This window comes from Hemibagrus wyckioides, linkage group LG05 (genome assembly GCF_019097595.1).
Source record: "Hemibagrus wyckioides isolate EC202008001 linkage group LG05, SWU_Hwy_1.0, whole genome shotgun sequence".
Classification (NCBI taxonomy): Eukaryota; Metazoa; Chordata; class Actinopteri; order Siluriformes; family Bagridae; genus Hemibagrus; species Hemibagrus wyckioides.
Genome location: NC_080714.1, coordinates 23,885,425 through 23,899,020, shown reverse-complemented (window position 1 = coordinate 23,899,020; position 13,596 = coordinate 23,885,425). Strand labels below are relative to the sequence as shown.

Below are 13,596 nucleotides of genomic sequence, written 5' to 3'. Positions count from 1 at the left end.
GATCTAACTGGGAAATGCACTGGTGTGCAATAAGACATTTCACCAAGACAAAAAGAATAAAAACACAACATCATTAATTATTTATTTCATTATAATTTTATTGACTCAAACTAGTTTTTTTTTTAAGGCTTTCAACAGTTGCATTAATACCTGCTTGTATTATTACAGGGTAACAGTTTTCCAAAATGTATCACAGATTCATTTTTATGAACATAAATGTCAAAAATAGGGATAAAACAGGGATGAAATATCTTTAAACTTTCTAAAAAAAAAAAAAAAGTTTCTATACTTCTGTAAAGCTGCTTGTCCATTGTTAAAAGCGCTATAGAAATAAATTGAATTGAATTGAATATTGTTTGTGTGGGCCATCATTGTTTTTATTCTCAAACATTCCACTTTTACATTGACTCCAAACTCAAAATTTGATACTATAAAGATTTTGGTAATGGACGACGATGATGTCTATCACCTTGAGGTCTTTAAAAGAATCCTTGGAGATTCCTAGGACCTGACATTGGGAACTGCAGTTTATGTAAACTTGTATGAAAATGAACACCTTCTCCTGTTTATACTTTCACACAATTTATGCAATCTTATGTTATATATATATATATATATATATATATATATATATATATATATATATATATATATATAATGATAAAAAACAGTTTGCGGGGCATAACCTAGTGCTATTTAGTGCATGTCATGTTTGTTGAATAGAAAATCCACAGTGAGCTGTTATATATACCATTTTACTCAGTATACAAAGTGCTAAAGATCAAGGCAGAACTGGGGTGTGTGTGTGTGTGTGTGTGTGTGTGTGTGTGTGTGTGTGTGTGTGTTAGAGAGCAAGATTTTATAACCATTTAGTCACCCTTGACACCCTCTTTAATGAGGTTGAGCTCATAGCACAGAGTCTCGAAGCGATAGGCCATACGGATCTGAGCCACGTTTGTCTTGCGGATATCGTTGCCTTCTGGACCTTCCTTCAGATAATTATCACCCAAGAAGTGAACCTTTTCCTGTAGCGGGATGATTGAAATGGTTGTAAAAATAGAAAAAGTAGTACAGCAAAATCAGTTTGTACTATTTATCACACACAGATGTATGTTTTAAGCATTTCTAAATATAAATAAAGCATTTTTAAAAAATAAAGTATTGGTTATTACTTTTAATCTACCAATGAAAAATACAAACATAAGACATGTCTATAAAGTTATTGCATTTTATTTATTGACCACGAGCAGCTGTTATTCACATGGACCTAGTCATGTGTCAGTCAAATCAGTGTGCCATAAAACCTAAACCAATAAACCCTACCTCATGTGACAGGCCACTCTGCAGGACGCTATTCCTCGCAATTTCACACATATCACAGGTGCTAAGTTTGAACACTTGAGCTGCAATGGCATATTCCTCCATCAAGGGTTCCTGAAGGATAGAAAGACATTTACTTTATCATTTTCAGGGTACTATTACACTGCAAATACTACTATAATATACAATAGCACTAATATAAAGATCTTCAAGTTGTGGTGACATTATTTGTAGGGTTTTATTTCTAGTTGTTGGTTAGAAATGACAAGATTTGGTTTGATTTTGATGGACTTAATAGCATGCGTATTCATAATGACTGTACATAAGTTGCTGTATGAATCAGGGTGACTTTCTTCTGGCCCACTCACAGCTTACCTTGGTGTAGTGGAATTGCATGGGGTCATCAGTGGACAGAGACACCACCAGGCCCTTCTTTTGGAACTCCAGCAATGGATTCTTGTTATACTCCAAGAAGAGACTGTTGTTGCTAAGAGGAGACATGGCAATGGGGAGCTGGGACAGGAAGTACAGATACTGCAGAACTGGACTCTGTAGGACAGAAAAATATACGGAAAATATTGTATGTGTTGGATGACTTCCAAACCAGTATTATAGTTTTAGAGTCTGGCAGTTTTCATCACTCAGCATAGCTAAGAACGTTCTTCAGCAGGAAGAGGTCACTGGTTTTGAATGGCATGTACTGGGATGTGAGCTTCTGAGATTCACATGGATCCTGTGAACCTCACAAAATCCCCCAATTCTAAGCTAATAACACCAGATAAGGTGGTTGCTTTGCCTGCAAAACTACTGGTTAACGTTAATACAATCATTCTCGATCAACCTAAACAGGGACTCTGCAGAAATGGATTTTAAAATTTGTGTGCAGTTGTTGAATGTTTTCTGTGAGAAGGTAATTACTTAACATTTTTGACAGGAGTCTCCAGCGCGAGTACTTTGTAACAGTCAGGGTAAAACCTGTTCCTTTAATATTTTAAATAGCTGTGTTATAAGAGAAATAAACACTTTGGAACATGCTGTTACAGGAAATTAATCACTATAGAATGATAACAGTCACTTCGCTTCATATCTGACCATCCAAACTCATAATTGATTATTTATTATAATGGCACACCTCCAAATGTTTAGCACACCTCCAAAGTGTTTTATTCCTTTCATATTAGGCTGTGAATGATGATTAGTGACAGTCTGAACTGTGCTTGCATTTTTGTTATAAATATACTAAAATGGTTAGGGCTAGAGTTAACACCACATTAGAGTTGATGTTTTTACTCTCTTATAGTCTGTCATTATATATATTATATATATATATATACACATATACACACACACACATTTATATACATCACACACATACATTTATACACATCATTCATAGCCTGGCTACAGACATGCTTTTGGTACCAAAGATCATTCCATATAATCATTTTGAATCTATTTTTTATTTATTTTATTAATTCAATCTGGGTTTCAGTGTTAACAGCCATGCTCAACAGCACCAAAAGCAATCTGACAATCCTAGCAACTTAACAAGCTTCTGGTCACCTGCATGAATGCTAAATTCTGACCCAACACTGTACCAGTTCTCAGAATGAATACAGCTGGTTCCACCTGATAATATGGACAAGTAACACACCAACCTTCTTGAGGTTCAGGCCGTGAGAGATGTTGTCAGCTGTCATGAAACAAGCCAGCAGGTGAGTGATAGCTCCCGCTTCTCCACAGTGTGGCCTGAACAGGAACGTGTTCATTCCTCTCTCCCTGGGAAAAAAAAAAAATTATATATATATATATATATATATATATAAAAACTTAAAATCTATATACAAACATCCAGGATGTCCAAATTTAGTCCCGGACTGTCGTAGAGATATACAAAATAGAGTTGTCTAGTCAGCTCTATTAGGTGTCTAGGACCTCTACTGGTCTAAACTACATACAACAGATTTATCTACCCAAAGCAAACCCATTAATTGCATAGCACTGGTGGGCCTGATATTTTTCATGCTACAATTTCTGTTTTGTGGACACTTACTTGCGCAGCTGGTTGAGCATAGCAATGTTGGCATACATGTAGTAGATGTAATAAGTGTAAGATGGGTTCTTCACATTGTCCCACTCGTTTGGCTTAGGGCTCTTGGTGGAGAACATGTGACCACTATGCTTGGATTCATCGTCAACACTGTCAAAGCCTGTGATCTGTAGGCACAATAAAGTAAAGATGGTTGTACCCATAATGCTGTTCAGACAGTAGGGCAGATAGTTGGGTGAAAAAGTTTGCATCTCCTTAAGCAGGGGCGAAAAAGAAATGTTAGATTTCACGAATGTTGTCACAGATAACAAGAATGCTTTGCCCATTCTTCATGACATTTCTGACGTATCTGTCATGTACAACCATCTGCTGAGTCTGAGAGTGTCAAATTAGGATTGTAGGAGGTTGGATAACACAATAACTACTTATTATTTATTTTGTGACTTTATCTGTATTCTGTATTTATGAATGACTTTAGGTTGTCTAACACTCTCACTCTAAGTCACTTACATGTTGCAGGAAGATGCTCAGTTCAGGGTATGACTGTGGGTCAATAGTGGCCTGGAAAATGGGCATGAAAATATTCTCCAGCATTTTCCCAAAGTGAGGCACAAAGTTCCTGGCTCTGAAAATGTCACTGGATGAAAAGACAACAGAATCAGGATTGTAAATCTATTAGGCACTGCAAAAACATTGGATGTGGATTAAAATGTGAGGTATATTCTACTTTAAAATAAGCGTGAAGAGATGTTTAAAATTATACACCGACCAAGAAAAGTGTTAAATAAAGATCAGACTCTTGTTGACTGTAAATGTAGACAAAACACCATTTTTAATTAATTAATTAAAACTTTAAAAAGACATGCAATTCTACCATATTTTGTAGGATATCAGGATGAATGTGTATGGACATATACAGATTTTATTTGTTTATTTCACAAAACATCAGCATGTCAGAACGTACTAGATTCTGGGTACTTGAATCATCCACTTGAGGTTAAGGGAAAACACCCTGTTCTTGTTGAACCAGCTGGAGAGTTTTATCCACTCATTGGGATTGCAACCATAGATGGACAGGCGAGGCTCAGCATACTGGTACTTAGCATCCTCGAGGTCGCTGGCTACTTCCTGTGGCATAAATATCCAAGCTGATTGGTTGATCACACATTACATCAGCTAATGTGATTAGATTTTATTAAAGTTTTTGGAGGTTTATTTGGTTGTTTTGTTTTTATGAAAAAAAATAAATAAAATAAATTTCTTCCTCAGACAAAAGTGAAGGATGGAGAACATCCAAATGGTGATGATAACTTTTTGGGAATTGGCAGTTTCACTGTGTGAACTCCTCACCTTAATGATGGTGGCGAAGTATTCTCCTCCAATGTGGTTCTCAGTCTTCAGATAAAGGTCACGCAGTTCACTGGCACCCACGGGGTTGTACTTGGCATTGAACTTATCAAAGCGCTGAAAGGTTTGTCTACCCTGCAGGAACATGACTGAGGATCAGATGACAGTTTAAAAGTCAGAGGTGCCAAATTATCACCAGGGGTTATAACAATTTTAGAACCCTTTAAATGAGCAGAGGCGTATATGGATCAACAGATTTAATAGCAATTTTCTAATCTAATTTAATAGCTATATGGATTCCATTGCTATGAGAGTAGAACCTACAGCATGCACATCCAGTGAATCCACGGTCAGGTCATAGGGATGCAGATTGAGGGAGGCGAAGACCTCCTTCAGGGTCATGTCCTTGCCCTTGATATTATGCACCACTCGGTCAGCATCCACTCGGTAGGACTTCTTGATGAAGCGCAGAAGATGCTTCTGGTTCATGCAAGCAGCAGCGTGAATGTGAGTGTCGACCTACAGACAAAGAAGAAATGTGGAACTTAAATGCAGACAAAAACTTTCAGTGGCCAATATACTGTACAAAAGCTAAAAATTAGATCTTTAGCTCTGCAGTACCTTCCTGCAGTTGTAGAAGTCCCTGTGGGGGTTTTTCTTCAGCTCCTTCATCTCCTCCATTTCGTTCAGCATCTCATGCACGTTAAACTTGGACATAAGGAACTTCAGACGACGGTGAGTGTACGTCTTTCTGAAAAGGCCCAATCAAATAAACTTGTAATATTCATGAAAGCTAATGCATTTATAATTATTCAATACATTTTTAATATCCTTGACAAATACTTCTCAAGCCACTGTAATTACTGTGATTATTTACTATACTATAGACCAGAGGTCTTCGATCTTCTTATCTGGAAAGGGCCAGTATAGGTAGTCAAGCCACACCCGAGTATAATGAAAACCAAGATCAACTGATTAAACATCTGGAATCAGGTGTGGGTCCTGCTTAATTGGAATAAAATCCTGCATTCATGCTAGCTCTTTGCGGAGAAGATTTGATACCCCTGCTGTAGACTATCAACATTCTGGGGAACTCACGTTGGGCCCTGGGCAATGAGGGCGATGAGGAAGTTCATGTCATCAATGAAGGTGTTGTAGTCAGGAGCAGGCAATGGCAAGGGCTGTTTTTTATCTGCAGCTGCTTCGTCTTTATAGACATAAATGATGCCATTCCGCATGCGAGCCACGTAGCCAGAGTTAGCAGCCAGAGACTTGGTGTTGAAAGGATCCTCTCCGGGTTTAGGAGGTGAAGTGAAGACTGCCGCACACAAAACAGACTGTATGTAGGCATGTTATATCTAGGCATGTTCTTTGAGCAGAAAATACCACAGATGCAGTAGCTCCACCTAAACATTGCGTTGTTTTGTGTAAGAAATAAAAGAAAACTTTCGGTGTGTTGTTACAGGAAAGTAATCATTTACAAAGGCAGTCGGATATGGCTCCCGAAGATTCCAGAATGCTGGCAATAGTAAAAACAATCTAGTTATTAAAGATTATATACATTATATACAGATATTTTATATTTCTTATCTAAAAATCCCTGTGTAATTTGTTACTTCAGAAATGAGTACATTAATATAAACCCAGAGCTACTGGTACATAAAATTAATCAACACCAATCAGAATAGTATTCAACAGCGATGTGGTATAAAGCATAATTAAACAAAAAATAAAATAAAATATTCGATAAGTACTAGATTGGTCTGTTTCCTACCTGGCTGCACCTGATCCTCAGGTTTCCACTTCTCCCCCTCAATCTCACGCAGGAATTGAGACACAGTGTTGGGAAATCTCTGCAAAGCCAACCTCATGTACTTTTCCCTGATGTTCAAAGCACGGCACAGACCCTTGCAGGCCAACTCGAAGTCATCCATTGTCACCTGAATGAAAAACAGACTGTTACGGATTGAGTGCTTTAGTGTAGTATTTGATAGGGCAGTTATAATTTGCAGCAGTATTAAAGCTGTCACTAGTGAAATTGCCTAGTAACACAAATGATTTTGTGGAAAAAGGCAGTTTTTTGCACAAAGATTTAAAGCATTATTTGGCAATTAATCAGTACATATTCACATACTGATGAACAGAGAGAGATGAGGTAAAATTTCACAGTGCCAAATCAGCTTTCATGCTTGTGTCCTTCCTCTGCAAAGAGATAAAATGTCATGGCTAGGATCCTATTAGGATCTCAGACAGACCTCCAGCTCCTAAGCACATGTTCTTACTATTCATTACTCTTCCAAAGAAAAGCACTTTGGAAGTCAGTAATGTGTAGGAAGTTGTCATGTATATTTCATTTACAAACATGATGCTTCCTAAAACATAGTTTGGTTTCAGGTGCTTTACATTGGGGAGAATAGGGAAACTGACTACACATGACTCCTAGCTTAAAAATGTTCAAGGAACCAGAACTTTATGAAATGTTCCTGCTTTTTTGTTGTATTTTTTTTTTTTATCATCATCAGACCCAGAAGTTGGCAAATGTAAACGTACCCCAGCAGCATAGTCTCCTGTGATGGTCACCCTCTGGAAGTGAGGCACCTCGAGATAGGTTGGTGTTTCTTCCAGTTGTTGGGAGCGCAGGATGTGTTTCTTGCTGAGAGAGAGTCCATATCAGAGGTAACGAAAGAGGAATTGTCAAAAAATGACATCCTACCATTAATTGTTTTGTTGTATGCTATTTTAAGCTTGGTACCAGTGCAGAAAAAAAAAAGAAAAGTGGCTTGAGAATGAACTTTCATCTTCCTCTTTCCACCAACATCCTCAGTATGCGGTGATCTTATAAAGTTTTAGTTCCTAAGTTCAGTTACAAAGTTTTGCTCCTAGCTAGGAAGTTTAGTAGTGACACAGCAACTGAAAGTGTGTCACTGTGTCAATGTGTGATTGTTAATTCAACCAAGTTGGCTATTATGGCTTGCAAACTGAACAAGGTGCAATTGCAGGGACATGATAGCTAGATCAGATGAGGACTAGCAGGACTGTATCTAGAGAGTGTGTAGAGTTGGGCCAGGGCACTATGCAAGGCCACTTGAGTTCTTGTACTCCAACCTTAGCAAACAATGTCTTGTACATATTGTCATGTGCACATATGTATTGTCATACTGGAACAGATTTGGTCACCTTAGTTCTACTAAAGAGAAATTGTAATGCTTCAGCATGCAAAGACATCCTATGCAATTGTGTGCTTCCAACTTGGGGTCAACAGTTTGGGGAAGAACCTCATTTGGGTGCTTTGGTTATTCGGCCATTAGTGTATTTTAATGAAAGAATATACAGCTGGCAAGGCATGCTTTATTGTCGTTGCACGTTGTACTGTTTTCCCTCACCGTCTTTCAGCATCATCATCCATGGTCACATGGTGTGCCAGCTCCTCGTTGAGAATGGGGCAGTCAGCCACTCCGAAGATGGAGATCTCCTCACGGACGTCTTCATCCTTGGTTTCAGAGGCGAACACCTTCTCAGCGAATGCACGCATGTGTTCGTCGGTTTCTAACAGAAAAAAATCATATACCTTTTACTATCATGACTTTTGCATTAAACCACAAACACTCAGAACCAATTGGTGTAATCAGCATCAGCAGACTGATGATAATGGATGAAGGAAAAGCTAAAGTTCTTCAAGGCAAAGACAAAACCAAGCAACAAGTTGTTTCTTTGCAACTACAAAACATGCTATTCTTTTTAAATTCAGTCGTGATTCATATATGCTAGCAAAATGCAGAGCGTGTACCAATCTATATTTTGGGACCACTTAAAATAATACTTAATCTGAGGCATGTGTGCAAAGCAGATAATGGAGCAATATGACACCTCAATGAAGCCAGAACATCAACAGCTGGTACTGACAGAGGGACCTAACCTTTGTCATAGCCATGCAGAGATTTACATGGCGATCTATTAAAATCACAGGGAATCTAAATGAAATTCACATGCACTTCAGCTACACATGAAATGACCCAAATGACAGCAATGCCACCTAGTTTATTCATTTGGTCATGTAATTAGGTTAAAATACCGAATGAGCAAATGAATAAAAATGATGGACGGGTGATTCCCTTCTAACTGCTCGAGTCTCTTGGGATATAATGCATCGAAAGGCAAAGCCAGGTGCTTATACTTACTCTTATCTGAAAATGTGTTTGCCCAGAAGCAAACATACAGGATCCATCAGCCGGGATGAAGAGAAAGGGAGGCAGCAGGTTAGACTGAGGAAAAGCGTTAATCCCACACTAACACTTTTACATGTAAGTCAAAAACAGTGATGTTATCCCAAGTGCATTATAAATTGTATTCCATCAACTTAATTCACAGTGCCTTGAACATTCTATAGTGTTAAAATCTGGAACTAAAATGGACTTGATAGCTGCTTTTTTCCATGTTGCTGTTTGTTTTAGATCACCATTCGACTAATTATGTGACTAACATGTGAATACCTTTGTTAATATTTTATCTTTTAGCACACAATATTGCCCTTTCTTAGCATTTCAGGATTGAACACTATAAAAAGTGAAACTGTTGGTGTCCCAGTAACGCTAAACCTTCAGGAATCATCAAAAAGGTTTTCGGTCATTCAATTATCTAGTAATAATAAACCAAAAACTATTTGAATACATAACATCTTGAATATGTTTAACCTCACATGCCAGAAACTTCATTAAATAATGATATATATACAATAACACACACTGTACAATATTATACAACATATTCACTTACCTTGACTGACTACCTAGGTTACTAGTTACTACAGAATCATTATTATACAATCATTAAGCAATTACAGTATACTTTAAATAAAAAAATATTTAGAGTGATGAATGTTTATCTGAACTTCGCTCCATTTATCTGTTCACCTCTACAAAGGGCTCAACCAGTGTCTCCAAAAATAAAAAACATAACAGCTGGAATAATTCCAATCACAAAATGAGAGGAAAGCATTAAAAAACATTCCTGGCACAGCATAATGTATTGTATTTTGGAGAGAGCCCTTATATGCAGATGGTGAACAATAAACAAAGGGAAAGCACACTCTTCCCCTACAGCACACAAACCACTCCTTAGCCACCAAACTCCATCTTTTCCCACAAGGTCATATCAATGTTTTGCCACTTTAGCAGTTTGGTGCATGGTAAAACTGGATGTACACTGACCAGGCATAACATTATGTCCACCTGCCTAATATTGTCTTGCTCCCCCTTTTGCTGCCAAAACAATCCTGACCCATCATGCACTGTGTATTCTGACACCTTTCTATCAGAACCAGCCTTAAATTCTTCAGCTATTTGAGCAACAGTAGCTCGTCTGTTGGATCGGATCACACGGGCCAGTCTTCGCTCCCCACGTGCATCAATGAGCCTTGGCTGCCCATGACCCTGTCACCGGTTCACCACTGTTCCTTCCTTAAACTACTTTTCATAGATACTGACCACTGCAAACCGGGAACACCCCACAAGAGCTGCAGTCTTGGAGTCCTTTTCAAACTCACTCAAATCCTTACACTTTTCCATTTTTCCTGCTTCTAACACATCAACTTTGAGGACAAAATGTTCACTTGCTGCCTAATATATCCCAATCACTAACAGGCGCCATGATGAGGAGATAATCAGTGTTATTCACTTCACCTGTCGGTGCTCATAATGTTATGCCAGATCAGTGTAACTTGCAGTTCATGCTCAAATTTGCACCCCCCTCACTTGGGAATCCCCGATACTTACGCTGTCCCTCCTCTGAGGCAGTAAATGTCCCAGTCACACAGGGACAGAGGGTATGGAGAAAGGGCAAATGAAAAAGAAATGTAAAGTGATTAAGTGTATGTAAGATGAAAATTTCCCAGCCATGCTGAGAATATTCACTCATTTGTCTTCAGTAGTTGCTTTTGTCATGGTCAGGGTGGGTACAGAGCCTAGCTTTGGGAAATTGTGCACGAGGCAGGAATACACCCTGACAGGGACGTGGCACCGTGCACACACGCATGTCCACAATTTACTTCAGCCAATCCATCTACCTGCTTGTTTTTGGAAGGTTGGAGGAATCTGGCGGAGAACATAAACTGTGCACTGGGGTTTTACAGTAATATAATATCTCATTCGAAAATACTATACAATGTATACTATATGGGAGCTTTGCCTGGTGGAGGCCCCTGAATGCCAAGCCACTTCAGTTTTCTCAATATCTCTCAGTGTTTCTATTTTTTGCTCTCAAAAAACTGGTGACATCATTGACTAAAGATATCAATTATCCATCAGCGCTGTGATTATCTTTAGCTGTCATAGGGGAGTAGGGAAACACATCCAGCTGCTTTTCTGGTCACTCTGTATGACAAACATGACGGTGGTATTTCAAAACCAGATAAGGTCTCATCGGACCTGAACACTTAATTCAAATACTTTGTGCACCTACTGCACTGTTAATGCAAAGGAGAAAACTTACTTCACCCAAATATTTGGTTTGTTTTCTGTAAGAAGGTTCCAAGTTGAATGTCTATTCACCTCTTAATCATCATTGAAGAATCCTTGTCATCTAAAGGTATATTTAATTCAATTAAATTTATTTGTATAGCGCTTTTAACAATGGACATTGTCTCAAACCAGCTTTACAGAATTATAGAAACATAAATCAAGTTTAAAGTTAAGTTAATATTTATCCTTAACATTTATCCCTAATGAGCAAGCCTGAGGTGACGGTGGCGAGGAAAAACTCCCTGAGATGATTTGAGGAAGAAACCTTGAGAGGTGTAGTGGTTAAAGCTTCACTTAGCATACTTTACTGTGCTTATCTTAGCATGATTAAAGGTAACCATCTCTATCCTAGAGAACCCAGAAGAAACCCAATGTAAACATATGGAGAACATGAGCTACCTGCTGCACCACTATGCAGACCAGATTCTCATTTCCAACTCTCTAATACAACTAAATTAGCTCATAAATGACTTAACAAGGTTATAATAAAATCAGAAAAAAAGTATGTATGCAGAATATGGAGCTTTCTCATTTGGATTTTGAATGAAGACACTGCTCTACAGGTCTAAACTGATCACCTTAATACACTTGTATAATTGTTAACTCATTTTTGTGTTTTCTAAAAGAGGCAAGTTAAGAAGCAGTGATTCTCATTTTCCAGTCTTGGAAAACCCCTGTGCTCTTTTTCCCTGTTCCAACATGTACGTCCAAAAAACCCAGCAACAAAAAGGTTAATGATTAGCCGAGTCAGGAGAGATTTTTTGAGTACAGGAAACACTAAAGCAAAGGTCATCGATCCACGTCCTGAATCCAGCACAGTCACAGCTTAATCCTAGCAATTAAGACTAAATTGAATTAATTGCATTAGGAATCTTTAAGCAAAATCAAATGACCCAATTGTAAATGGATTTTGTGACCTACAAATGAAATCCCCAGGGCTTACGACTGTGTAAAATAGCTGACTATTCTGGCACCACAACCAACTCTAAAAATAAAGACCATGGCCCATGGAAGCCCAGAAGCACATTCAACGAGAGGGTAATATGTTTTCTTATGTAACTTATCCAGACTGGAGGGTGAAACAGTAATCTGGCTTCTACCTTTTCATGGTATCAGACTGCTCTGTCCCCGAGCAGGGACTGAGCAGGTGTCCAAGATCGTCCTGTCTGATCCAGTTCCATCTGTATGGACTAAACGCCAAGGTTGTGCCTCAAGCAGACCAGCATTTCTTTCCTATTGTAGCCCTTGATTTGTTTACTAAGTGTAGTATAAGTGCAGTATCTAGTATTAATCCGTCTTTAAGGTATTAGTATGAATATGAGGATTTTATTTTGCTTTATTTGTAAGTCGACGCATCTAATTTGTCGTGATGTGAATGTTAGAGGTGTTAAAATGATAACTTGCAAGGTGATGTATAAAAAAGAGTGGCACTGAAAAGCTCCTCTGAGAAAACTACGGCACTGTCAGGTGGTGTAGAAGATCAGATACTAAAGTTTTACCTTAATGTATGGTTTCAAAGAAAAAATATTGCATTAAATATAACTCGCATTGGGATTGAGAATACTTTTCTGCATCTGCAATCTTCTAGATTTAGGAAGTACGATGGCCGAGCAGAAAAAAAAAAAAAAAAAAAAAAAAAAAAAATTGCACAGTTCCTTGTCCAGTTGCAACAACAGAACCCAAACACAGTAAATTAACTTGGGGTTAAATGTAAAGAAAAACAGGATATATATATACATATATATATAAAAATAAAACACTTTTTCTAAGCTTATTAAAATTGCATTTGGGTTCCAGCTGAAAACCTAAGGTTATTTATCAGTTTAACTCAAGTGACTCATCTGGCTTCTTTCAACTAGAAAAGCTTTGATAGTGGCAGAAGATATTTCCCAAAACAAACCTGTGGTTTCTACCTCAGTGATGTCTGGAGTTTCACAACCCATTTAAAAAAATTTAAAGACAGACAATTGTGTTGCAAAACCTCTAAACAGGTTTCTGGGTGGTGGTGCTGTCAGACACTCACCTGGCAATTGAACCTTAGGCATGTTGACAGTGTGTCGTTACACTAGCACCTTCTCGCTGTAGACAGGAAGAGCTGCTCACAGACACACACACATACACACCGTGCACCGGCAGCGGGGAAGTGTACGGCTCGTCCGCGTTCGGCTGCAATAAGAAACATCAGCTGGCGAGTGTAACTAGAGCCATGTACCAGCAGTGGACAGGAACGCAGGAGGCTCTAAGCTCTATTTTAGGCTCGAACTGACAGCTGTCTCAACTGACAAGCACACCCAGACATGGAGGGACTAGAATTATATAAAGGAAATCACACACCAACAAAACGGTACAAAAATGAAGACCAAT

At 38.3% G+C, this 13,596-nt stretch overlaps 1 protein-coding gene across 2 annotated transcripts; it reads right to left on the bottom strand.

The window, feature by feature from the left end:
- Positions 1 to 86: 86 nt before the first annotated feature.
- ampd1 (adenosine monophosphate deaminase 1 (isoform M)) lies at positions 87 to 13,423 on the bottom strand. 2 transcript variants are annotated; one of them, XM_058390475.1, is made up of 15 exons: positions 13,256 to 13,423; positions 8,101 to 8,263; positions 7,268 to 7,370; positions 6,492 to 6,657; positions 5,816 to 6,035; positions 5,339 to 5,468; positions 5,042 to 5,236; positions 4,721 to 4,852; positions 4,335 to 4,498; positions 3,881 to 4,007; positions 3,374 to 3,537; positions 2,979 to 3,099; positions 1,696 to 1,869; positions 1,324 to 1,434; positions 87 to 1,025 (listed from the first exon to the last, which is right to left on the bottom strand). In XM_058390475.1, the coding sequence occupies exons 1-15, from the start codon at positions 13,275 to 13,277 to the stop codon at positions 870 to 872; spliced, it is 2,148 nt and encodes a 715-aa protein (XP_058246458.1). In that variant the 5' UTR covers positions 13,278 to 13,423; the 3' UTR covers positions 87 to 869. The 2 variants fall into 2 exon arrangements, with proteins under 2 accessions (XP_058246458.1, XP_058246459.1); XM_058390476.1 differs by lacking the exon at positions 13,256 to 13,423 and adding an exon at positions 8,896 to 8,953.
- Between the last annotated feature and the right edge of the window lie 173 nt (positions 13,424 to 13,596).

What these genes read in the sequence shown, in the direction of transcription:
- ampd1 (XM_058390475.1), bottom strand. Translation starts at nt 13,277, where the DNA reads ATGCCTAAGGTTCAATTGCCAG. An exon ending in CTCATTGCCCAGGGCCCAAC is followed by an intron (nt 5,469 to 5,815) that starts GTGAGTTCCCCA and finishes GGGCCTTTTCAG; the next exon opens with AAAGACGTACACTCACCGTC. An exon ending in AGAGTGGCCTGTCACATGAG is followed by an intron (nt 1,026 to 1,323) that starts GTAGGGTTTATT and finishes ATCCCGCTACAG; the next exon opens with GAAAAGGTTCACTTCTTGGG.